This window comes from Acanthaster planci, linkage group LG07 (genome assembly GCF_054643075.1).
Source record: "Acanthaster planci isolate LZ-2023a linkage group LG07, COTS_SCS, whole genome shotgun sequence".
Lineage (NCBI taxonomy): Eukaryota > Metazoa > Echinodermata > Asteroidea > Valvatida > Acanthasteridae > Acanthaster > Acanthaster planci.
In genome coordinates, this window is record NC_141783.1 from 21,420,755 (window position 1) to 21,447,081 (window position 26,327).

At 38.8% G+C, this 26,327-nt stretch overlaps 2 protein-coding genes and 1 pseudogene across 6 annotated transcripts in view; 2 read left to right on the plus strand and 1 right to left on the minus strand.

The window, feature by feature from the left end:
* The window catches only part of LOC110990345 (DNA-dependent protein kinase catalytic subunit-like), a 70,078-nt gene that overhangs the window by 21,585 nt on the left and 22,166 nt on the right, over positions 1–26,327 (plus strand). For 4 of the 5 annotated variants that reach the window (XM_087139065.1, XM_087139067.1, XM_087139068.1 and 1 more), the window contains 29 exons: positions 211–338; positions 672–879; positions 1,550–1,725; positions 2,322–2,490; positions 2,736–2,916; positions 3,117–3,283; positions 3,871–4,008; positions 4,786–4,905; positions 5,292–5,435; positions 5,861–6,000; positions 6,494–6,625; positions 7,065–7,173; positions 7,675–7,799; positions 8,118–8,267; positions 8,917–9,090; positions 9,449–9,460; positions 10,046–10,144; positions 10,666–10,876; positions 12,339–12,525; positions 12,973–13,212; positions 13,598–13,707; positions 13,791–13,922; positions 14,703–14,882; positions 15,203–15,290; positions 15,905–16,028; positions 20,489–20,627; positions 20,897–20,971; positions 22,372–22,482; positions 22,723–22,848. In XM_087139065.1, the coding sequence (XP_086995191.1) occupies positions 211–338; positions 672–879; positions 1,550–1,725; positions 2,322–2,490; positions 2,736–2,916; positions 3,117–3,283; positions 3,871–4,008; positions 4,786–4,905; positions 5,292–5,435; positions 5,861–6,000; positions 6,494–6,625; positions 7,065–7,173; positions 7,675–7,799; positions 8,118–8,267; positions 8,917–9,090; positions 9,449–9,460; positions 10,046–10,144; positions 10,666–10,876; positions 12,339–12,525; positions 12,973–13,212; positions 13,598–13,707; positions 13,791–13,922; positions 14,703–14,882; positions 15,203–15,290; positions 15,905–16,028; positions 20,489–20,627; positions 20,897–20,971; positions 22,372–22,482; positions 22,723–22,848 (4,095 nt within the window). The remainder of the gene's footprint in view (positions 1–210; positions 339–671; positions 880–1,549; positions 1,726–2,321; positions 2,491–2,735; positions 2,917–3,116; positions 3,284–3,870; positions 4,009–4,785; positions 4,906–5,291; positions 5,436–5,860; positions 6,001–6,493; positions 6,626–7,064; positions 7,174–7,674; positions 7,800–8,117; positions 8,268–8,916; positions 9,091–9,448; positions 9,461–10,045; positions 10,145–10,665; positions 10,877–12,338; positions 12,526–12,972; positions 13,213–13,597; positions 13,708–13,790; positions 13,923–14,702; positions 14,883–15,202; positions 15,291–15,904; positions 16,029–20,488; positions 20,628–20,896; positions 20,972–22,371; positions 22,483–22,722; positions 22,849–26,327) is intronic. The other variant, XM_087139066.1, reaches the window with a different exon arrangement.
* Positions 17,521–17,917, minus strand: LOC147798702 (uncharacterized). Its single transcript, XM_087139218.1, has 2 exons — positions 17,707–17,917; positions 17,521–17,655 (listed from the first exon to the last, which is right to left on the minus strand). The coding sequence occupies exons 1-2, from the start codon at positions 17,872–17,874 to the stop codon at positions 17,521–17,523; spliced, it is 303 nt and encodes a 100-aa protein (XP_086995344.1). The 5' UTR covers positions 17,875–17,917.
* On the plus strand, positions 23,308–25,786 carry LOC147798703 (uncharacterized; annotated as a pseudogene).

Here is a 26,327-nt window from a genome sequence, read left to right on the forward strand (position 1 = left end):
TATTTTACCAACTTTATTCCTCAATGTCAAAAGAGTTTGTCAGCCACTTTTAGACAAATCATTTTTACCGAGGTTATCAGGTCTTAATTTGGAGAATGTCTTTAGTTTTTACGTCCTCTCTTTTTTACATCATTTTACCACAGATAATTTTTATTACTCCTTAGTAAGAAGCTTTTTTTCTGGCAGTTAAATGTACTTTTTATTTTCCAGATTTTAACTGCTATGGTGTTGTCTGGCAATTTGATGCTGTTAGAGATTGTTATAAGCATCATGTGCCGAGATGAGAAGCATGCATATGAGGATGAGATACAAGAATCTTTGGCAGCATTTATCAAACGGTATTTGATGGTTTTGTTATATCTTACTTGTTTGATGTACATGTAGTTTCATGTAATTGCTAGCGTGGTTGTTCCTTATCCCAGTCAGTATTGAAAGCAGTAGATTCATTGAGATGTCAGTCTTATGCCTGGAAAGGATCCCCGATTTTGTTTTGACAGGAAAGCCAATTCTCTCAGGTAGAAAGTGATAAACATTATCCGTACGGTTTATCATTTGAAATTTCAAAGGTAAATAACCTAAGTTAGAAGATAAAAGTTGACAAACTGTGTCAGTATTACCACTCAGACCAGTAATCTCTGATTTCATTGATACTTTGTCCCATTTTGTTGTAGTCTTCCTGAGGAAAAGCAGACAGCAGCTTTTGGTGTTGCTTACCAAATTTTTTGCCAGGAGAACAGTTTCAGTAAAGAGATACGTCGAGCAGCTATTGAAAGAGTCTGTATTCCACTCATGAGATTAGCTGGAGTCAAGGCACTGAGCAGTTTCTTCAAGGAGTGTATAAAGAATATAGGAGGCATCATTGATGCTAAGACAATCAAGGTATAAATAATAATTAGTATTTGCTGTAAAGAATTTTAAAGAAGATGCAATGATATCTCTTTAAAGATGCAGTATTGTCTTTTTGAAGATGCTGTAATGTCTCTTTAACCCTAGGCTCCTGCACTAGAAAGCATACTGAACCTCACAAAATCCAACAGGTTCATGTACTTGTCTATGTACTTGTACATGCAGGTTACTATACCAAACCTGATAAACTCCAACAGAATGAGCCAGTTGGAGTTTGAGTGATATGGTATGGATGGGTCTATGCAGTATAGGATGACTTGCTCTGAACAGTACCAAACCTGACGGAATCAAGCATAGTCCAACAATTGGTACAGCAAGCCAGACACTGCACACAGTGACCTGTGTGTGTCCCAACTCACACAGAATCCAACACCAACTCCCTAGGCCTTTCATCCCAAGTGTTACAAAATTCAACAAGTTCCTCAAGTACGGGTACCAAACCTGCCAAAACCTCACAAAACCTGCTGTTGGAGTATGGCAGGTTTTGGGCAGTAAGGGTTACAGATGCAGTAAAGTATCTTTGAAGATGTTGTGATGTCTCTTTGAAGATGCTGTGCTGTCTCTTTAAAGATGTAGTAATGTCTCTTTAAATCTAATTTCTTATATACAAACTGATGACATTTACCCCACCTCTAAATAACAGGCACCTGAGACAGTATTTCAGAACCAACTGGTCTCTAAGACATGCTGTTTTCAGCTAGTGGAACTCATGTATTCACGGCTTGTGAAGGAAGATCTGTTCTCAATGGACTCTGCAATCAACAAGGCTTACACTAATGACGTTAAAACAGGCAAGGAGATGACACAGGCCTTAACAAAGTAAGTTAGAATTAATTCCTTTTCAGTGCTGCATCTAATATTTAAAGTATCTCTAATGCTTCCTTCTATTTTATTGTCAACTTTTGGCCAACAAATGAGAACAAGGACATGGTCCTAATTGCAGTATATCATTGTCATGGGAATTTTTTGCTACTTCTAAATGGCAAATGTTTTTTCACTTGCTATCTGAATTCTCACTTGTGCCTCCGAACTCAAAACTTTCTTTTTTACCAGTTCCCTTTTGTTTTTAAGTTTGTTCCCATGCCTGAAGTTTTAAGCTAAATTTCCAAAGCTGTGTCAAAGAAATAATATTCCTGTAATGTTAGATATGACCTCTGCCTCCATTCTCTGAGCAGTAGCCCAGATAGACCAAGTCATTCAGCATAGCGTGAGATTATATCTGGGGATTAATCCTCTGAAGTATTCTCAGCACAAGACTTAGACTCCCCTCATTACACTGATTTATCTTGTGTTTTCGATTCCATCTGTTACAGTAAGTCTTGCAGCTAAGAAGACTCGTATGAAGGAGACATACACTTTGGAATACTGTCCTTACTAGACTGATTCAGTTGCTGTTTTTCAACTCTTTCTCATAGAGCATGTCATGCAGCAAAAAGTGAGGACATTCGAGGGGAGACTAATGCATTAGAGCTACGTCGTCAATTCCACTGTGCAGCTTTTAATGCCCTTATTGCTATTATCAGTTGCACTCAGACTGACATCAAATTCTACAATGCTTTCCTCTTCTCTGAGAACACAGCAAAGGTTGGTTTTGAATTTTTATGAGGTTCATGTATATGTAGTGGATGGTTTACAGATCCTATCCCCTGTAAACATTTACCCTTTATCTGCAAAGAAGAGAAATACTTATTGGTTATAGTGGTAGAGTCCCCAAGCTTAATGAGGGATGTAGCGCCTGATTATTGAGGAATGCCAACCATTTGTTGCAGAACCAAGAAACATTGAAAATTATTTAACAAACCTTGCAATGCAATTTATCTACTTTTCAGGGCCAGTTTCTCCTGGATAACATCATAGACATCACCAAGAATTACTCGTTTGAGATTGAGATGAATGCACCAATGGAACGTAAAAAGCGATTTGTGTCAATCCGAAACCAGATACAAGACACAGTTGCTGGGAGCAGCAGCCAACAGAGCGACTCGGGCATTGAGATGTCTGGATATACTGGTAAAGATACAATCGGAATCAAAAGTCTGAATTAACAAATGCATTTCTGCTTGTGGTAACTGTTTGAGTAAAGAGTTTGCTTAGCAAAAAGGTGAAAGAAATTCCAACATATCCACATGTTCTTCCTTTTCATAAACCATGATATGGATTATCTATGTTCATGTTTGTAAATCATCATTTTATTTCTGTATTATGACCAGGACGCTATCTGTCTACCCAGTATCTTGCCAACAGCAGTCTCAGTGAAGATATTCAACAATTTGATTTCTCTGGTGGTGTGCAGCAGTTTAACGCATCCATAGACAAAGATCAGAGTTTAAGCCAAAGAAGCTCTGTGCCGCACATCAAGAAACGCTACAGTAATGAGGTAAAACCAGGAAAAATACAATTCAATTTAAACTTCTACATTTCATTAATGGCAATCCGTTATTGGCTCCACTATAATCTGCAAATTGTCAAAATCGTGTGTATACCAATTGGTAAAATATTACAAAATACCCAGTGCAAGATATTGGGATTTACCTGAATTAATTCAAGGAAACAGTAATGTAGAAGAAGGCTCATGTGAAGCAGGTCCGAGATGATAAGAGATTTATTTACACTGCAAATTCAAAATTATTTACTGACTGTGCAAAATGTGTGAGTAATCTATTGCCTGAAATTTCAAATGACAGTCAATTAATGGCAGATAGACCAACATTTGTTTGTGGTCAAGGACCCTTGTTCAAGTTGGAAGATAAGTGGGATTGTGATTCTTGCAACCTTCCAAAATCTGTGCCACCGCTGTTTCCATCACTCCTAGAAGATTATGCAGCTGTGCTGTTTTTAGAGTTTAACTGGTCCAACATGGTCTGAATTTTGAAATTTATCTGAAACATGAAATGGATATTATGGCAATCTGAAAACCAATTATGACTGATTCATTAATTGGTATGAGTGTATGATTGATGACAGGAAACACCAACTGTTGTAGTGCAAGGGGAATACATTGAAATGGAATCAGATGCATTAAATCAACATGAATGCATGGCATCACTGACTGCAGTACTTAAACACATGCAGGCCAACAAGATCACACCTGAGATTCCCGAGGTATGGCTGATATATGTAGGCGTCATGCTCATAATGAAATTGTTAAGCTGCTGAACTTATTTTACCATACTCTGCAAAATAAAAGGTTTGGAACGTTTGGGTTGGAAAAAAATCAGAATGATGATAGTCAGACAAATCTAAATTTAAATCACAGGAGACACCTCTGAAAATGCTAGGTACGGGATGTACATGTAGATTAGAGTCAAGCACTTAAAGAGTACCTCTAACGAAAACACATTTTCTCTGATTTCATTTGTTCAAATAAATATGGAAGCATCCAAATCAAATAAAGTGTCATTTGGCATCAGAGCTCAACTATAACAAGCTTAAAAGGGCTTTTTTCTGTTCATGCCTAGATGCGAATTCTGAATATAGATTGCGTCATTCTGAGAAAACATAGAAAACAAGTGGATCCCTCGCCTTGTGTTCATGGCAAATAAACCCATGGCCATTGTTTGGCATGCACAAGGGAATTATCCACTACAGGGCAAGGGTTCCCCTCGTTTTCTATGTTTTCTCAGAATGACACAATCTACATTCAGAATTTGCATCTTGGCATAAACTGAAAAAAAAAACCTTTTAAGCTTGTTACAGTTGAACTCTGAAGACAAATGACTCTGCGATCGATTTGGATGCTTCCATATTTATTTGAACAGATAAAAATCAGAGAAAACATGTTTTCCTTAGAGGTGCTCTTTAAATACATTACAATTAAAAATGTGTTTTTCATTTAACTCCTGGAATTACAGCTGAATTTCATTTTTTTCTATTTCTCAGGGAAGTAAGGCTAGTGAAATGCCTGGTTGGATGGCAAGCTTACAGAAGAAACTGACCAGTCAATCAACCCATGTCAACATTAAGTTGTTTATTGCCAGATTGATCATCAACAACAATGAGGTAGTTTAGTTTGAATTCATTTGTAGCTCAGATGGAATCAAACCAAGCAAAAAGCAATTGACAAGGTGCACCCTTAGAAGGATGGAAGTACTGGTATTAGACTTGGAAATTTTATTCAGCTTAACAAATACAAAATTTTAACTCTCATAAGATCTAAGCAACAAAGTTTAAACAACTTAATATAAGCATTCTGAGATGTCTATGGACTTTATTGTTTGATGCAACCTACAGGGTGAATCAAGAAAGAGATATGTTTTAACCCGTCTTATGCATCTTTGAAAAAATCCATTTTAGAGAAATCTCAATCCAAAATGTCACCTGTTGTCAGATGAACATTTTTAATCCGTTTGGTGACCATGGGTTAAATCACTGAAAATTGCTTGCAGGTGTTTACACCATATGCTAGATTCTGGTTGAGTGGATTACTTCAGCTACTGATATCAGGAAACACAGGTGGTGAAGGAATACATTACATGGTGGTTGATGTTGTGGTGGTCTTACTGGGATGGGCAACTGTGGCAATACCTGAGGTAAGTAAACAATTGTGTGAAATAGTTAACTAAGACGGCAACCTAGAATTATTACTATAGCTACATGTATTTGTAATGATTGTAGGTTTGTGGAAAATAGTCAACTTTTATTACTACCGAGAATTATTTTTTGGACTGTGGCTAAAAGCGAGGTAAGTTGGAAAGCCCTCCAAAAAATGGAAACAAGACCACGACCTAGAAGTGCAGAGCTTTGACCTGTGCCTTTATGATCGAGGTTTTCAACAAAAAAATGCATTGTGTTTGCATGACACAACCTTAAGGTTGCACAACATCTGCATCTTGCATGTACATGTTCATGTATATCACCAAAATCACCAGATTAAGGAACTTTAAGTGGAATAATGCAGACTAATATCCCACACCTATTTGGATCCAATTTTATATTTGTAAGTTTTTCATTACAGGACAAACGTTTGGCTAACAGGTTGCTTGAGTTCCTTATGCACTTCTGTCACCATAGCAACCGTCAGGTATTACGGAACAATTTAGAGATGATTAAGACACTTGTTGAATGCTGGAAGGAAATCATAAGTGTTCCCACAAGGTAAACATGTTCACAGTTTCTCTTCTTAATCTAAGTTCCATTTGAGTCTTCTTCCCCTTTTTTGCTCACGTTGGATAGGTCCAATGACAGAATATTACTAGTATTTTAAAGACTTCTTTTCTGAATGTTTAGGATCACCATCAGTGACATTACTAGCATCTTTGTAATATGCCATTTAATGCTTCATATAGTTGTAGTCTTTTGTTTGATCAGCAGTTATTGTACCTAACCATCTTGCATCTAAATTCATTGCAACAGTCTTTCAACTTTTCCTGAATCAGCTGGTTTCCTCTTTTTTACTTCATATTTATTTTGTTTCAATATAGAAAAATATTTTATCTATTGCAGGTTTGAAAATTCACCCTGGCATGAGTAATTTTTCTCACTTTTATCCATTTATTCATTTACTTCTTTACCTTTGTTGTGCCTGTGCATAGCTTTGGTACTTTTCCCACGTTACGTATTTGTTGTACTTTCTTTCATCCTTTTTTAGTGTTATATACCGTATTCTAGCAACTCCAGACCCAGATGTGAAGGACAGCTCTACAGGTCTCCAGCTTCTTGGCATAGTTCTAGCTAATGGACTCCATCCTATTGACAAAGCTTCAGATATTGATGAAGAAAGGTTGGTATGTCTCGTTAAATCTGGTCTGGTAAAAAGAAATACTTGTACAGTATATACCGGTACTTAGAAACCTGAAAAGGTAATGCTGCTATTTTTTTTCACAATTGTGTAGGATCATACGCATAAGTATTAAGGTAAAATATTCTAAGCAAAATTTTTTAAACTAAAACTAAAGGATTTGATTGAGCAAACATTAGTATAAATCTAATGCATCAAATGTTAACATATTTAAACCAAATAGTCATTAATTGTGAATGTGCCAATTAATGAAAATGGATCTTGTGTAAACCAAGGAATCATTCATCTAGAACAAGAGTTTCTTGTTGAAAGCTTGATCAAAGAAAGTTTTCATTCCCTTGTACCTGAATTGAACAGTTGTGTATAGTCAGTCAGAAGATTGTTCAGCCTTGTAATTTTAATGTCTTTAACCTGCCCTCAGGTTTTATGCTGCTCTGTCCTATAACCTAAAGAATCGTTACAAGATGGTACATGCTGCTGCAGCTGAAGTGATTGGTATGGCTATGAAACAGAAAGCTGACGTTGATAAGGTACATAAACAATGAATCACAACTGAGAACCAGTTGTCCTGTGTTACATACATTTGGTTAATACCTTTGTATTTTGTTTTGCTGCAATATTTTATGTACGTCTTCTAGTAACGTGATGCTTAATAAGTGCATTATTTCAAAGTTGTGTTCTGCTGTAAGCAGCAAGATGTGATCTTTACATTTTGGTATTCAGCCACATTTTGTACTTTGGTCAAGTAAAATGTAGTCTGGTAGTCAGTGTTGCTGCTTTAGATTGGTTTGTGTCGTGATATTGTGATATAACAGCATGTCTTCTGGTATTTCTTGTTTGTTGTTTGGTAGTTGCTGGTAGGTTTTAATGTACAACCTATTTTTGTCGATAATAGTTGATTGATTAACTCTGCATCTTATTCTGTTTATTAGATAATCAGTAATTATATCTGAGATTTTTATATTCCACCCATTTCCAGTCAATTCAAACTAAATGTTTTCATTTTTTCTGCTATACATATGTATACATAGGTGACAGATGGTTTCTTACATTCCATTGTTACTTCTGAACTGACCAAGATCAGTGTAATGAAACCAGATGTGTTTGTGACTTGCATCCACAAGCTGCATTTCCACTATCCTGAATTTGCAGACCAGTAAGAGAAATTCCCCTGTGCTGTCTTATTTCCATGTATCTTGATCTCTTCATATTTAAATGAATTTTGAGGATATCAATGTATCTGTGACTGTTAAGATTTGAAACAAACCACTGAGATTTATTCATGAATACAGCCTAGTAGAGCCGTTAAGGATCATGTTATTTGCAAGTGATAACTCAAGATTTTTCATAGTCTTGTAATTCATTTCTTGGGTCTGTATCAACAATTTTCTTCAATCCACATCCACACCATGGCAACATGATGTACAAGTTTGTCACAAGTGATGGTAAATGGTTTTGTTATGTAATTTTTCAGCTTCACCAACAAGCTGCTGTTTATGTTACCTTCCTTGCATGGTCAACCCAAAACACTTTGTCTGGAGGTTGTTGCAAGCAGAGTCAGTCACATTCCCAACATTTTCCTTGAGATGAAGAGCAAAGGCATTGTAGAGTTACTAACGCACAGGTGAGAAACAGTTTTGAATGGCGTAACATTTACTTTTTTAATATTCACTTGACTCGGCGTCCATTGAATTGAGTTACTAATAATTTAAATACGACCTTTAACTTTTGCCTGACCATTGCAGGATTTTTGTACAAAAAAGTACTTGTAAGGACCATAAAGGTAAACCCACTATTGCAGATATTACATCCTAACTGCACATATTTCAATCCATGCTGTTTTATTAAACACAATCACTACTTAATTTATCCCTGACTTACCCTGTAACAATTAGAATACAGGTCATGGAACCATTACCAAACATTCCTTCATCAGTGTAGACAATGACCCCTGAGGTATACATACATGTACATGTATTACCACAGATAAAAGCTGTCAGCTCATTTCTCTGCATTTGGTCAATGTCAAGTTGCCTAATCTGAAATCTGATGAAATCTGTTACCCACTAGCAATAAGCAAAGATTCCCTCGCTTGTCTAGATACTGTCTTTTGATACTTACAAGTTTCCCAAGGGTGAAAGGACCCAGCTTGTTTCCAGCTTGAAGCTGGTCATGCTACCCTTTGTGAAACCAGATGATATCTTCTACCAGCTAGTACTGGTAAGATTACTTCAGCAGTCCAGATACTGTCCTATGATACTTACATTTCCCAGGGATGAAGGGACCCAGCTTGTTTCTCTGAAGCTGGTCAATGCCATGCTACCCAATCTGAAACCAGATGAAATCCTGTACCTTCTTCCACCTGTGAGGACAGTATTCAACCTTCCCAGCCCAGCATGTAGAGAGGTCATGTATGATATACTCATGTGGATCTACGACAACTTCAGGTAAGTTACATTGACTGCATACTTGACATCAGTGAGGGTACATGTACATTGCTTGAAATAGTAAAGGATGAACATGAATAATGGGAACAACTTGTATATACTTGCAAAACTTAAATTTATTAAATCTTTCAAGAAGGAATAACTGAATATTGGATTTGTTTACTGTCGTATTTTTAAGGTCTCCATAACTATTGCTTTTTTTCACAATGATACAAAAGTATATCTTACCTTTAGTTTTACCTTTGGAACTGTTTCAAACTGTTCTTGAACGTTGCCTGTCTAAATCTACAGCAAAAACTTTTGAATAAACTATTTAATTTCTTTAATTTTGTCTTTTATTACTGAACTGGACAATCAGCAATAGATCTAGGTATGTATAGATATAATTACACATACACAGTTGCTTGGAGCATGAGAGTAGATGAAGCTAGAGAAGTTTCTTGTTTTTTGTTGTGTTTTTTATCTGTTCTGATGTTACTGTATGCTTTTGATTTTGCAGAATACTCAACAGAACAATATGTGTAGTAATTGTTTGTTAATTTGACTGAACATTGAGAGCAGTGTTCTTATGTTTGAGTTTTTGTTCATTTATTTGATGTACATCTAGTTAGTTTAATGCATGAACAAAATAGTTCATCTGATTTCATTAAAACTGCAAACCTTTTACTGTAATGTTTAGTTTTGCTGTGACTTTCTATCTTTGCTTTGGGAACTACCGGTAGTGCAAACAGCCAACACCTTAAAACAGTTCACTTCCATCTTACTAATCTATGAAGCATCACACTGTACAAGCAAAGTAGGCAAAGAGAAATCAATTTCTGTAACACAAAACTGTCTACAAGAAACATAATTAGTTCCCCAATAATTTTCTTATTTCATTTGCTGTGGTGTGTGGGGCAAGCTATCTCTTGAATCAAAAATTGCTGTCTGAAAGCCAATTTCTATCCTTCAACAGAGATGAGGAATCCCGAACAGAGGATGGTGCTGATGACATACTATGTATGGCCAAGGACACATTATTACAAGGGTTGTCAGATGAAGAGGCATCTCACAGGTAAAATATGTCCTTGTATTGCAAGCTGGCAATTTGACAAGGCACTGCCACATGTCTTATGAATTAAGAATTGCATACAGAAAGTAACATGACATGATACTGAGTATTGCCAAGGATGCATTAATCTTTGCAAGGACTGTACTATCAGAAGGAGAGGCTTCTAGTATATGTAAATTTGTTTCCATTACAGGAATGGATTTCTCGGCAAATCTCCTTTATTTTCAGTCATTTCCATGAAATGCTTAAGCAGAACCAATATTTACAACCTAAAATTTCCTTCTTTTTAGTACATATGCATTTTGACTGAAGAGCAGTTCAGTATCCTCAGTAATTCTGAAACTAATTCCTAATCCATATTTTGAAATTTTTGGAGTTCATAATGTTCAGTCATGTTTACTAATAAAAAATGTTTCTTAAATCCTGGTAGTTGATGATTGAATTTTGTGATAAATTGTTGCAGGTGATAAGTAGTTTTTTAAACCCTTAATTTCACCATATTGCATTATTTAATTCATCAACAGGTTGAGAGTGAGCAATTTTTGGAGTCATGAAACCAGACTTCCGACTGGTACACTTGAGCGGCTGGTTGCTATGCTGGAATGTATGTATTCTCCTGGGACGGAGCACCAGTATCTGAGTTATGCTTCCAGCCTGTTGCTTGAGATGACATCCAAGAGTCCTGACTATAAGAGAGAGATCTTTGAACATCCACTCTCAGAATGCAGATTTCAGGTATGAATAATGTATTAACGGTAATTAGTAAACGATATACATGTACTAAAACAAAATGTCAAAGTGCTAATAAGGTGCTACAAAAGGCCCCAAATGACCATAAATATGTGTGATTTTTATCACCAAAGTTTTTAATCTTGATAAAAAAATATTTATCCATGTTGCATATTGAAACTAAAAGAAGTCTTTTCCCCGTTTCATTTAATACCACAGATAATATGGTGCCTGCAATTCTAAATCTTATGAAAAAACTTAATTTTTAATTTAGGCCATGTCCACATCTTTGTGGAATTGCCCGTGTACATAAGGTTTGTGAAAGGAAAATACAGAAATATTTATTTTATTCTGTTCTTATTTAATTGCTATCGAAGCTTTGAAGCTTGAGTGGTTCAAAACACATTTTTCATTCTCAAACATGTCATGCTTCAAAAGGGTAATTTTACACAAACTTCCATATAGACTGGTAAAGTGGTCAACTTGTATCTCCATTGTAAGTTCTCTTGCACCACTTCCCAAATTTGACCCATTCAAAGGTGCAGTGGCCTGCCTCACATATGTACTTGTGTGCATGACAAACTTTAGCCAACACTTCCAAGTGACAAATTTACGCCAGAAAATAATGAAAATGAATAAGACTGAGATTCTCTCTTTTGGTTCAGTGTATATATCTTTTTATTTCAATACATTTATTTCACCTGTCCTGTTCTCACGGGAAGTCTAACTGTGAAGTGAAATTAAGTTTTCCATGTGACATGCAGTACAATTACACTGGTTGCTGCTATGTTGGAACTATGATAGTTAGTAACATAAGAATGCCAGCTCTGGCAAGTGTCGTTGAAAAAGATAAAGATAAATACTTAATGAAGATTTTTGCAAGTTAATTTTCAAGATAAAAACCATTGCTTTTTTAACCATAAAGGAAAGGGAGATTTTCTGTATAAGAGTCATTCGTGTCAATGGGAGACTTTGAGAGGCTTGGTAGTGACAAACATTCTGGTCCTTTTAACCAGTTCTGAGCATGCATGCGTTGTTCTGAGCATGCGTGCATAGTTCTCGTCGTGCAATACCCTGAAAAAGGTTTAAAGGACTGGTATGACTGCTGCCACCGGCTTCTCAAAGTCTGCCGCTGCATGCACTCAGCAGTCAGCTTACATGTACATGGCATCTTTGATTGCATATGCATACATTGTTCATGTACACATACCCATATACGATACTTACCATGCTGCATGTTGGCTATTTTTTCTTCCTGATTAAGATTTAGATTTTATTGATTCTCAAGTCAAAGTCATTTCTCCTTAATATATTTCTCTTCTTTAAAGCAAATTTTCAATATTCAGTTAAAGTATGTTGAAAACTTTCCAAGGTGAACGTTCGGTATGCCCAATAGTTCAGGATAATGGTGTTGGTATAGCAGCATTATACTGGATGTGTTGTTATTCTAACTTTTTTTTCTGTTTAGGATGTAACCATTGATCACTCATGGAAACAACGTCATCTAGCCATTTCTACTCCTATGTTTGTTGAGACTCAATCCAGTCAGGCCTCCAGTGGTTCTCAGTCACAGAGCCCTCCAGATTCTTCGCTGAGTAGAGGAGAAATAAGAGCCACACAAGATGCTCATCAATTTATTGCCACTCAGCAGCTTGGTTGGTATTACAAAGAACTCATAAAAACCAATGCTAGTGATTGTTTTTTTCACCGCTTTGTGACAGTTAAAGGCCTTCATTGAGGTATTACATATTAAAAAACTAACCCACATATTAACAGAGAGAAAATTTACAGTAACTTTAAACCAGGAGGAGTAGAGTAAATCTCTAGTAAATATACTTTACTAGAGGTTGATAATCCCTATGAGGATACATGGATTAAGTTTAGGATATTACAGAGAACCCAAGAGATTTATCTATTATTTTGGAGTGTGAGTGATATTTGTGGGGGAGAAGTACATTAGTGTGAATTAATTGGCTGCGTACATGTATATAGTCTGCTCATGAATACCTCCTCCCGCAAACTCAATTTTGTTATATTTTTGTCGAAGTGAATACAGTTCATTTAGAACATCGCTTACAGATATGAAATGCTTATATTTACAGATGCTGTGGCCAGTCGTAAGAATGCATACAACTGGCTAACGGGAAGCCAAGACACTTTCGCTGATTACTCAACCAGCTCTGCTTCTGATCAGTCATCCCTGCTGTTCACTCTTGGTGCCAGTAAGAAGATGGGACGGGGAAGACAAGGTGTTAGCAAAACAGCTACAGATGCAGGATTTGGGAAGGAGAAATTACAGAGTGATCAGCCAAGAGGGAGAGATGAAGTAGATGCCAAACAAAGTAATTGTGTTTAACAGTTAATATCACCTTGGATCTTGTAGGAGATTTTCTAAATTGAGTGAAACATAAGAGGTGAGCATTTGATAGATGTTAACCTGATATGATGATAGAGGCTGAAGACTGCAAATTTTCATTAAAGTTAAGGTAACATCATCTACATGTAAAGTGTTCTAAATCTCTGAAGCTTTTGTTTGGGTCTTGGTGGAGTAAGAGGATCTGAAAGGGTTGTGGTTAAGGAATTCCAACCCAACAGCGCATGTCAAATACATAAGTATGTCCATACCATGTGAAGCAGACTCAGATAATATGCTCCTGTGGTTACAGATGTTTAAAGAACACAGAGAAATATTAAAGCACTGTAGTATTGAAATATATTTGTCATTAGGTGGGGAAGACAAGGAGATAAATCGATTGAAGAGACGATTTCTCAAGGACCATTCCTCAAGTCAAGCTTACTTTGCTAGAAGGGAAATGAAACGAAAGCAACTGAAGGAGGTAGGGAACAATCAAGTTAGCTTGATGTATGTGACTTTGGTTAGTGCTGTTTTTTATATAGTATGTTATTTCTGCTTTTCTAGAAAATTCTTGAGGAGCAGAGAGAGCGGAAGTTCAGTACTGTTACTATGTACAGACGTTACAGAACTGGAGACCTACCAGATATTCAGATAAAATATTCAGATTTGATTGCGCCTCTGCAAGCATTAGCACAGGTAAGAAATTGTGACTGATCCAAAAACTGAAATTACGGACATCATCAACACTATTGAACGTGCAAGTAACATTGACATTATGTATTATTCAAAAACTGCTCTACTTATGTTCAAATTCTGTTGGCCTCTTTTCATTTATTTTACACTGAAACATATTTGAAATCTTTCATTTACAGATGAAGGATTTACAACTGATGGATTAAAGATGTTATCCGTATTTGTGACCTGCTTTGCGAAAAAGGGTATTAGGGGACTCTGGTATTTTTCATGTTAAGGATTTTTTCTGTGGACAAGGTGTTTTTTTCACTTCTTGGTTTATTGGCTTCTATTATATACGTACTTTCACAATTCATACATGAAACTTAAGTGTTGCTATTGGTGTCAAGAGACTTTCTTTTTAATGGCTGATTTCTTTTTCCACTTCCTGTGTTTAAAGGGCTTTATCTCTGAAAGCAATTCTTTTAATGTTTATGATTATGCAAAAATCAATATATCTACAGATTGCAAAATTCCACAGGGTTCAAACCTACACTTAATTAAAGCTTATAAAGTAACAAATTCAAATGTGTGTGTGACTCATTTTGAAAAAAAGTTCCATAATACCCATTTTGATAGAGTCTGTCGCATTTTCCTTCTTGTCATAGTACAGTTAGCCTAATAATGATCACCATTGCACAAGCTATATATAGGCAATTTAAAACAGCCCTTCACTGACAAACCAAATCATGTTTTCAAAGATGCTTGTATTATTACTATATTTCTTAATATTTCTGTTATTAGCGAGATGCATCTTTAGCAAGGCTCCTGTTCAGCTCTCTCTTTAGAGGAATATTCTCTGAGATTGAGGAAGTCAAAACAGAGAGAGAGGCAGAAAGTACCAAAGTGGAAATCAATCGACATCTCAACACAATGCTGTCCACATCCACTCAATACTTCCCTCCATTTATCAGCTGTGTACAGGTAATCATTTCACAACTGTGTGCATGTACCATCCATCACTGCTGTAGAGATTTTCTCACATTGTTGAAGGCCAGTAAATTACATTATCTTGATATTGTGATAAGACATGACTGGTAAATTGTGACTCGTTGCGACTTCAAGTTTCTTGTATTGCGGTATGAATACAAATTAATAAGTTTCATTTCATAGCAATTAAAAGTAACACTTTTATTTCACTACAGGAAACCTGTTTTCAAATCACAATTTTAAAAAACTGTATTCTTACAGCCCTTAAGTATCTTGTTTTTAAATGAAATGTATGTATTCATTTTGTTTTATAGGAGATTAGCTACTACCACAGTGAACAGTTGACTCTTGTGCCCTCAACAATAAGCACAGCCAGTTTGACTAGTCAGCAGATGCACATAGGTAAAAGCTGTAATAAAGGCATTTCATAGTGCACTGTGCAACCAAGAGGTTGCCACAGAGAAGCCTTTTTCACAGTGCATTGTTGAAAAACAGTCGCACAATGTGTGCCGGGGGGGGGGAGTTTGAATTGTTCCTAACATTTGTTTGCCTGGGCTAAGGATTCTAAAACATTTTGAGTATCAGTTTTAATTAATCAAGAGCATGGTTTTTGTGAGCAAGAATGCCATGATCTTTAACAAATTTGTTCTAAGTTGTCTACCGACATTTATCCAAATGCAAATTGCAGGGAGTCGGCCATATTTTTATCCACCATAAGCCTGGCAAATGGCCTCTCTCTGGCAACCTCTTGGCAGCATGCCAAGTTGTGAACCACCCCCATTATAATTTGTGACTGACAGGCTATGAGGAGGGCAGTACCAAGAGCAAAAAGTGTCCATAAAGAAGAAAGGATTTGCTTGGGGGGAAAAAATGAATGTCCTACTGTCTACATGTTGTCCTTTCCAACAGATTTACATGTATTTATTCCTCTCAACGTTTGCTACTGTAACCGTTTTCTTTAGTCTCTGTCTTTATGAAAACAAGCTATGGATTTTTAATGGAATTACTCTTCTCAGGGATCCGTCTACTGGAAGAGAACCTGATCCAGAAGCCATGGCAAGAGGAAAAAAGTGCAAAGAGAGCACGTTTTGTCTCCAGGGAACCATCACCAGAAATAAGCACCTGGATTGAACTAGCTAGGTATGAAAGAAGGTTAAAATACATAAGAGATTTATCTGAAATAAGCTCTTGAATTGAGCTAGCTAAGTGTACAAGGATATTAACCCTAACTCCCTAGGCCCTTGCACTAGAAATAGTACTGAATCTAACAAACTCCAACAGCTGTGCACAATTTCAGTAATTACTGGTACCAAAGCTGCCAAACTCCAACAGGGCTCATACAGCATACAGTACTAGACCTGGCAAACTCCAACAGTTGGAGTTTGGTCAGTTTGGTACAGATGGGTCTATGCATTGTCTAGTGATTAGAAAAGGATGCTACCGAACCTAACAAAATGAGCCAATGTACATGTACTTACAATAGAAAATCAGAGTTTGGGGGAGTTCACAGGCATTTATTCATGGGTGAGCTCACGGCCACTCCCTAGCACAGTTCCTGGTCAATTGCATATCTATGTTGGAGCTAATTGTGGCCTGTACTCTTTATCCAAGGCCCCTGCACTCGAAAAGTATATAACCTGTCAAACTGTTCCTCGCTTGGTCTTCTTCATCTGCTTGATCTTTTGTTGCTGTGGGTTGGTGTCTTTGGTTGTGAATTCTTTGCTATTGGATTTGACGGTGCCAGTTATGTACGTCTTCTTTGCAAGGAGGCGACGGGCTAGGGAGACAGAGGTGTATAACCTGTCTGTGAAGACGTGGTGATACACTCCCAAATGATGCTTAGCCACTTCCATGACAATATCTACCATCTTTGCTGGCTGATCTGTAATGGGGTGTATCATGAAGTTTAGGAAAACTCCAGTTGCTGCCTCTGCAATGGCATAAATCACTCATATCGGTTTTAGCGGCATGAAGAACTTGCGGACGTTCACCTTAAAACCTCAATACCTAATCATGGCTTCATCAATGGACAGTTCAAGCCGGGGATGATATTTCTTTCCGCATCTCTTCAGCACCTTATCCCAGATGGGCTTGAGGGGGTAGAGTGGGCTTTTCCTCTTTGCCGGGTAGCGTGCTGCCTTCTCACGAATGAGGTCGGGATGCTTGGCTGGGTTGTTACAAGTGAGGTGGTGATTAAGTGTGTCAAAGCAGTTGCGGACCATGGTTGTCGAGATTAGTTTGTTTCTGAGGCCTGGCTCTATTGACCAATATTTCTTGTAATTGGTGATCTTGACAAGGCCCATCAAGGTGTGAACTGGCACATCAGAAAGGGACCGGGTCCAACCATCCTCATCAGGAGGGTAGTCTGGCTGGAAGACAAACTGTGGATCCGGGTCATTGTCAGAACCAGCGGAATGGTATTTGGCCGACTTCCTTCCTTTCTTTCTTGGCTTTGCTCTCTTTGGTGGTTGTGGAGGTGGTGCAGAAGCAGCATCACTCTCATCATCCTCGTCAGTCAGACCACTGGACGGCCCACTCTCCATCTTCTTGGCTTTGGTCTTGGCTCTCTTTGGTGGTGGTGGTGGGGTCATATCACTCTCCTCTGCTATGGTATTCCCACTGTCAGTGCTCTCTACAAAACACTGTGGTGCTCCTCTGTTAGCCTCACCAACAGCAAGGTCTCAACCACAGCTCTGTAGCTTTTCCCCATGTGTATTCCTGTCTCCTTGCAACTAGCTCTGATGGCTGCTCTGAGCTCTTCATCCTCCTGTTTCCTTCTTCTGGCCATACAATTGGCATCCTTGTACTGTTATAGAGCCTTTCCTTTTCCTTTCTTCTTATCTCCTTTTCCCTTATCCTTTGAAGATCTCTCGCCATGCTCTAGATGCGTCCTTTTCTTTGATGTATCCATAACATTCTCCATGAAAGTTTCTCGCTCTTCACTTCTCAAACTTTGCTGTAAATTTTTCACCTCCCTTGCAGTCATGTTGAGAGACTTTTCTCAAAATGAAACTGGGGTGAATCTTGTGTTGCACTGATATTTATAGGAAATGTTGGTATTTTTATTACAAAAAAATACATATTATGCATACCTTGGTATGGATATTATATAATACTTACCTTTGTAGAACACATCATGCATCTATGTACAATACCAATAACTGTGTGGAATTTTTCACATTCTATATAAATTCCAATACCCTCCTGTAAGTAAATGTACCAGTCTTACCTTTGTATGCAAAATACACGTATAGTGTCCTTGACCATGCTGACCAGTTCAAACACCCAGTACTACTAGTTAGTGCAATATTACCATCCATGTACACACACTATATGTACACACACACAGTCCAACCATGGAGGAGGGACACAGAAGGAGTTGTAACTCAGGCACTTCAAAGCGTCCAATGATGGTCGCCGCTGAGTCTGACAAATAATAGAAAACATTCCAAAAATGCCTTATTGCTGCCTGCATCTTAGCCAGACAAGCGGGGCCGGTAATATCCTGGCAATGCTTGTATTTTTTTGGTTGAAATTAAATACAAATTATTGCTGTGACCAAGAAATAGAGAGAGAAAAAATCCTGATATTAGACCTACTTTTGCCATCATAAATAAACTTTTTAAATTTTGACACACTGTTTCATTATCCATGCAAAGTTTGTAATTCTAGTCTCCTCGGTCCAATACATCAGTGTTCAAAGACTAGGTACAAATTGGCTAAGACTGGCCATCAAAATCTTCACTACTTCTGGAAAGCTCAGTTCATTAGGAACAAAATGTGCTATTTCATCACGGGGAGTGATCATGAGATCTTGTAAAATACGCCTTTGTACAAATGCCATAATAAAAGTGACTCAAACAAAACACAAAATCTTACAAACAGCTTGGCTATTTATTCCCAAAAGAAGTCCAGAAGAAAGCGTTCGATAAGGGCAACAACTGCACATGAACACTTCGGGTACACAGCCTCGTAAAAGCAGCTATGCAAGCACTAAATTTGATGTTGTTGTCGGATCATATCAAGCACCAACGATGACATGAATATTCAACTTCCTATACTGCAGTACACAACGTTTTAGGGATGCAGATTACCAATGAAAAATTGCGGCGATGATCATAGGGTACAAAGAGGGCTTATGGTTGCAAAACAGGTGGTGAGTAGCGGCCATGCGCTGTGCTCTGGCTATGGACATACAGGGTATGCTGAAAAGGGGTATTTGGCCAGATGTTATAGCCCGAGCAATTCATACTTCTTCTGTGTCCTTCCTCCATGGTCCAACACTGGTCAGTAGAGGTCACTGGGTGTTTATCCAGTGAGCTCTACTGGCCAGCCAGCCAGAGCCACCGGTGTCTGTTCACCCAGCAGAGTCCGACACCCACTGTTGTAACCAAGATGCTGACCTGACAGTACCAGCTCAGCCAAAATTAAATACCATCACCCTGGGCCTACTGTACCAAATCTAGCATAGTCCAACACCATGTGCTTAAGGTGTGGTACTGAACAAGCCAAAACCTAGCAAAACCTGCTGTTGAAGTTTGATGGGCTATGGGCAGTTAGGGTTAATTTGGCTGTCACTTTACATTTTTGAAAGTATCCAACTTGTATGAAAGAAGGGAAGATTGCATTGGGACCATCACCGTGCATGAGCTCTTGGATTTAACTAATTAGGTGTGAAAGAAAAATAGGACATAGGAGCCATCTCCAGACATCGGCTTTTGGATTGAACTAATTAGGTGTGACAGAAAAGTAGGATATGGGATCCTTCACCAGACATAAGCTCTTGTATTGAACTAGCTAGGTGTGCATGAAGGGTAGGACGTACCGGTAGGAGCCAACACCAGACATCAGCTCTTGGATTGAACTAGCTAGGTGTGCATGAAGGGTAGGACGTAGGAGCCATCACCAGACATCAGCTCTTGGATTGAACTAGCTAGGTGTCCATGAAGGGTAGGACGTAGGAGCCATCAACAGACATCAGCTCTTGGATTGAACTAGCTAGGTGTCCATGAAGGGTGAGACGTAGGAGCCATCACCAGACATAATCTGTTGGAGTGAACTCATTAGGTGTGAAAGAAGAGTGGGACATAGGAGCCATCAACAGACAGAATCACATACTTGTAGAAGCAAAGTGCATGAGTTATAACCCAAAAATAATACCTGGAATTAACTAGCTTACCATGGTGACAGAATATATGATCATATTATTTATCGCGTGGATTTAATTGCCCATAGAATTGGAATGGTTCAAAAGTGTTCGCACAAATTACTAAGTTAGGGGAGCTTTATTTTTCTATGAAATAGGAACAGGATGTAGCAACCACCTTCAGAAGTAAGCACCTTGATTGAGCAAGTTATAAATAGGGCATGGCATACAAACAATCATCAATAATTCTCAGAATGAATTAACTGGTTATGGAATAGTGAAGCACATTACTGTTGACAGAATTGAGTTTTAGCATTTTATAGTCATTTAGCATAAGGAAAAGCAACCACAAATTGTCATAGATATCTCTGTATTGCTGGTGTTATTCTCTGCATTTGGTGGGTTTATTTGAATGCACTTGGTCAATGCCTACATCTCATTTTACACCCTGTAGATTGTACAAAGCCCTTGGGGACTTTGATGCAGTGCAGGGTGTATTTAGTGCTTGCATTGGTACCCATGAGATCACTAAGACAGCATTAGAAGCAGAAGCAAGAGGAGACTACTCAACAGCTCTCAAACTCTACAATCAGGTAGGTCATAAGGATAGACTTCAATTAATATTCACGGCAGAATGCATATGAAAAACAATTGGAGTCTTGATAAAGGTAATCTGAGCAACGGTTAACAACATACCAGTAGGAGGGGTAATAGATAAGTTATGGCAGACAAAGGGGCAGACGAGAACATTATGTAGCATGTTTATGTATTTAAACTTCATTTTTGATAACCTGAATGTGGTGTCTGATTTTAATGCTTGAGTTTTAAATTGTTATTCTTATTATATGGTTTTCTTCTCTAGGCATTTGAAATGGATTGGGATGAAGGAGCTGTGTCTCAAGTTGAGGAGGATTTGTGGGATGAGTCTAGACTTAATGTAAGATTAAAATTCACAACTTATAATAGCACTTGTTGTGGATTGACGCGGTGTGGGACTACCAAAGGAATGTCCGATGGAGACACTGGGCATGGTACTCGGTCTTGGTTATGCTTATTATCTCTGCATCGATAATCTCCATCTAGATTCATGCATGGGAAGCCCGTTCTGATAGAAAACATGATTCAAAACAAGTACATGTATTTAGGAAAGATAGTCCTATACGAGGAATCCAAGAAGAGGGCGCATTTATGTTTGTTTACGATGATGATTGAGGAATGACATGTATTTCCGACAGTTAAGGATTCTGAGATTTTGGAATGGAATTTTGTGTCTAAATGTTAATCACTCTTTATAAGGATCAGTTATCTAATTATAGAAATTACTCCTTTAACCCAAAGATTAATTAAAAGTAGTGAAACAGATTCCCTACCGTCCTTTATCCGGCCATTATTTGGTATGGATTTTCATGCTCCGTGTGTGAGCGGCATGACAGTGACTCGCAGGGTTTTTTGTTGTCATCGCGCGGTGGTGCCCTTCGCATCTAAGCTCAACTTTTCGCAACAGCACTTCTGTCAAGTATGGATGAACTTAAAATTGGCATATTTCTCCAAACAATTAGCTGTTTAGGAATGAATTATTTACAATTAGTTTGACCTCTTCAGATTGAATTTACAATTAGTTTGATCACTTGGGGCTCTCTCAAAAGGAGCTTGTGTGCAAGCTTTTTCAACTTCCTGCATTTCAAAATGCTGCGGAAAACACTTTCTATGACATTATTGAACAACATAGGAGATAATACCAAGAAGTATATTACCACAGAATGGCTAGTGGTATTCAGTTATTCTGTTAACTGATCGATGTGTCCAGTGTTCAATTGTATATCACTTCTTGTTTAACCAAAACCAATTCTTAATTGGCACAAAAGAACGGCAAATATCTTGCAGTGTTGTAGTCCAGACCATCACAAGACCAGACACAAGACCATGCGTAAGACCATGCACAAACCAGTCACAATAACTGTGTGAATGATGACAAAGGAATGCTTTTGTTGCAGTTCAAATAGCTTGTGACTTGAATTCAGACTGGAGGTCTTGTGTTGGCCTTGTGCTGGTCTTGTGTAGTCTTGTGTAGGCCTTAAGTTTTCTCGACTGCAACACTGATATCTTGTGGAACCAAAATCTTAACGTTCAAGCTCTGAGACATATTCAAGGAAAGGCTGGGTTGCATGAATTTGTAAAATGCTTTTAAAAATCAAGAAAGATAATGTGTTTGTTTTAAAATGTGTTAAGCTTGCATAATTTGAAAAAACAAATTAACCATTCAATTAAACTTTGTCAATTAACTGCAGGCTTATAACTCATGTTTGTTTTCTTGTGTGCCTCATTGTGCATATTCAGTGCTGCAACCAACTGACCCAGTGGAAAGAACTTCAGAATTACTCCACAGTAAACATTGATGACAACAGCCCTCATGACCTTGGCAAGATTTGGTCTGATACTTTTTATCAGGTAGAATTTTGAAGGATTATTTATCAGAAAGGTGTTGGTGTAATTTGTAATTTGAAACTTTTGCTGTCGTTTGTTACTTGGAATTTAAACATACCTATTTGTTTGTTTTTTGTTTACAATGTTTACAAGTGTTCCAAGGGAATTGTGCTCTTTGTAAAATTCTGTAATATAGGTTCTACACAGGACTTTTTATTTCTTGACAGATGATGACATTACATAGTTCATTTTCTATTTTTCTAGGAGCTGTATCTACCGCATATGATGCGCAGTATGCTGAAGCAATTAATGGAAGGAGGAGAAGATGAAACTCTGCTTCAGTTCATTGATGCGTCTATGTCTGATGCTGACAAACGAGCTTTCCTCGAGGTAACTGACGCTGGCCTTCAAGTTATTTGAGGAGTCCATTATCCTCTCCAAACTTAAGTAACCACAAAATATTACATGTTACGCTTACACAAAGTGCGTCATTTCAATCATAAAATCAGGAGAGATTCCAGCCACGCGCATGCGCAGTCATTACACCACGGTGCAGTTTCAGCAGTAACTGTGAAACAATATACTTTTAGCCACGATCATCCAAGTAATCTTCAGTTCGTGAGAACCTTTGTTTGCCTGATTTCACTCCGTGATAATCATGGACACAACAGGAAAATCAAAGTCTACACAGATTGTTGGGAAACAACTGATAAACTCAGGCAAAAACACCCAGTCAAACCGGGCGGCTTGCACCAGTACTGCTGTACACAACATGTATTAGCACGGCGGTTGTCACAACCAACACGCATGTAACATGCACCACATGCCTCAACTACTTCAAGCGCAACGATGTTGCCGCCACGCATGCCAACCAAGCCGACGAGTTTGAGCAACTCGGACCAGTCAAAGCCAAAAAAGTCACACTCTAGCAAGTCTAGGGACGATGCAGCTATAGCCAGACTTGAAAAACTCGAGGAACTTATGAGGAAGCAGGCGGAAGAAACACAGAGTTTTCAAGAAATGATCATGGGTGCATTGGCACCTTACCTGGCAGCAGCTGACGATGACACCACTAGCTACAATAGCTATGCAGGCACAGACAATACATGTACTACTGATGAGGTCTATTTGTGTGACCCAACGGATGATGACATGGTTTTTGAACCTGCTTGTGCTAGTGGACTAATGTCCATGAACCGACAAAACCCAGACTCAAAATTCACAGGCCAGTAATACTCCGACCAGACTGCAAAACCACAGGCACTGCCTATGGACAAAGGGTTGCTTCCCGGTTTACTGTTCCATCTGGGGTTGGAAATCCTATTAAGGAGGACATAGCAAACAGCCTAACTTTTCTTCCAACAGAAAAACTGGAAGAAAAGAATCTGAATGACACTGTAGACACATGTCAGTGCCCCAGTAACTTTGAGGCTTTAACAGTGCCCAAAGTAAACCCACAAATCTGGTACAATATCTCAGCAAAAACCCACTCCAGAGACCTGAAGCTTCAAATGGTGCAGAAACCCCTCATAAGGGGGGTCACTGCTCTTGCTCGTGCCTTAATGGTCCATTAACCACTGAACAGGAAGATGGGCTTGCCCTTCTGGCCTCGGCCAACTTTGAACTCAATAGTCTCCATGAGGAGCTCATCCAGCCATACCTGAACCAAAAATATGCCCATCTGTGCAGACCGTCAATGAAGGTTACACAGTGGTTGTGTGGCGATGACCTGGGTAAACAGGTGAAAGAACTCCATGAGTAGCAGAAGGCCATGATGGGGGTGATGCACTTCACACGCGAACAACGAGGGAGTTTTCACCCTTGTGCAAACAAATGCGTCCAAGCTGCAGGCTGGAAAACAGGTGGACATATCTCTAGAACTAACAAAGCTCTTTTTTTAGGGGGGGAGCCACACTCAGCTGAAGCTGAAACAGTTCCCACGCCACCGCACCAACCAATATCAAGGGAGACAGTACACCCAAGGCCAACAAAAGAATAGCCAGGCCAAGAAACCAACCTACAGTAGATGATTACCTGGCAGGCCAGGCAAGACCTACCGCACTTGAGGTAGGTATACACATCAAAGGGCTGTAATATGCATTTACAGAAAAAACATGTACATGTAGGTGGTCAATTGAGGCTATTTAGCAGAGAATGGGAAAGACTAACCTCTTACAAAGTGAGTTTAGAGGCCATCAATGGCTATCACTTGGAGTTTGGAAAATTTGTGGGTACACACCTCTTTATTGTCAGATTCCTGAAAGGGGCATATACCCGAAGACCTCCAGCCCCAAGGTACACGTGGTCTGGGATGTGAAAACTGTGTTTGACTATTTGTGTAAACTGTTTCCTGCCCGTATGCTCTCACTAAAGGAACTGACATTGAAACCAGTCATGCTTCTGGCATTGGTTACAGCACAGAGAACACAGAAGTTACACAAACTACACCTGGACAAGATGCAGTTGAAAGCCAGCTCTGCCATCTTCACCATTCGGAATCTGCTCAAGCAAAGTAAACCAGGGAACACTGGAATGATCATCAAACTTAAAGCTTATCCCCCGGACAGACGCCTGTGTGTGTACACCTACCTTAACCCCTTAGCACCTGGAGGCGGCTATAGCCGCCGTAAAAATTGATATCCTCATCCCACTTTTCAGGTATTATTCTCGGCCCACACTCAAGCGAACACAGTGAAAGAAGGCAGACCCTGGCTCTTGTGTATGTGGTAATTGGTCTTTGTGTGTAGCCCAGAAATGAAAAGTCCGATTTTGCATCGTAATCACCAGCTTCGCAATAGTCCCCACTTTGAAAAGAGGCAACAGGAATGTGGAAGCTTGAGTAGAGCCGCATGCCACCGAACAATCAGCCTTTTCACCGTGTAATTCAAAGCGTGCAGAGCACGCTGGGCCACAAACCGAGAATTTGCGGTTTGGCAGGTGGCCTTCGTGGCCAAGCGAGGCTGGAATTCTTGGAGTCGGCTTTCGGAAAGAAACTCCCGCCGAGAAGGGGTTAAACACTACCTGGCACAAACCAGTTCGCTCAGGAATCGGGGTCAACGCAAAGAAAACCAGCTTCTAATCAGTTACAGGCTTCAACACGGTGCTGTCAGTAAGGACTCTGTCACAAGATGGATCAACATAGTGTTACATCAAAGGGGATGTGGACACTTCATGCTTTAAGGCTCATTCCACGCGAACAGCTGCCGCATCTGCTGCAAACAGAGCGGGAGTGCCTATCCCTGATATCCTTCGGACTGCAGGTTGGGCTTCAGAGACCACCTTTCAGAGGTTCTACAACAAACCACTTTGGGCACCTCAGGAAATGTGACATGCATTGCTTAACAGTTGTGCATAAATGACTCACATGGATTGTCTGTGAATAGTTCCGTCCATATATTGTTATTGACCTAATGGTTTCTATATGTTGGCTGTCTCTAGGGTAATTCCAGAGCATTACCATGGTTCAATGCTGATGCGGCATGTCATAAACATCAGTGAGGAGACAAATATTGATCTTCCCTAGCGTCAGCGAATATTGGACATGTATTTTGCGATTCCAGTCATCTTGTAACCTGCCATGGACTACACATTGTATTTGTTCATGTCTTAACTTGGAATTGCTTGATTGATATATCATCTTACAGAAGGCAATGTTTGTGAATGCCACATAAGAATACAGTGACCAAGGCTTGATTGGAGCATGGATAGATAGTCAAAGACAGTTGTCACTAATGTTTGGTGCGAGTTAGTGACGCAGCTACATTTAAGCTAGAAAGAAAAGCTGTATTTTCCTTTAACAGTTTGTATGGTACAGATGAAAGCCGCGTATTGGAGTTCAACAGCTGCATTAAAACACTAGTGTTCCATCC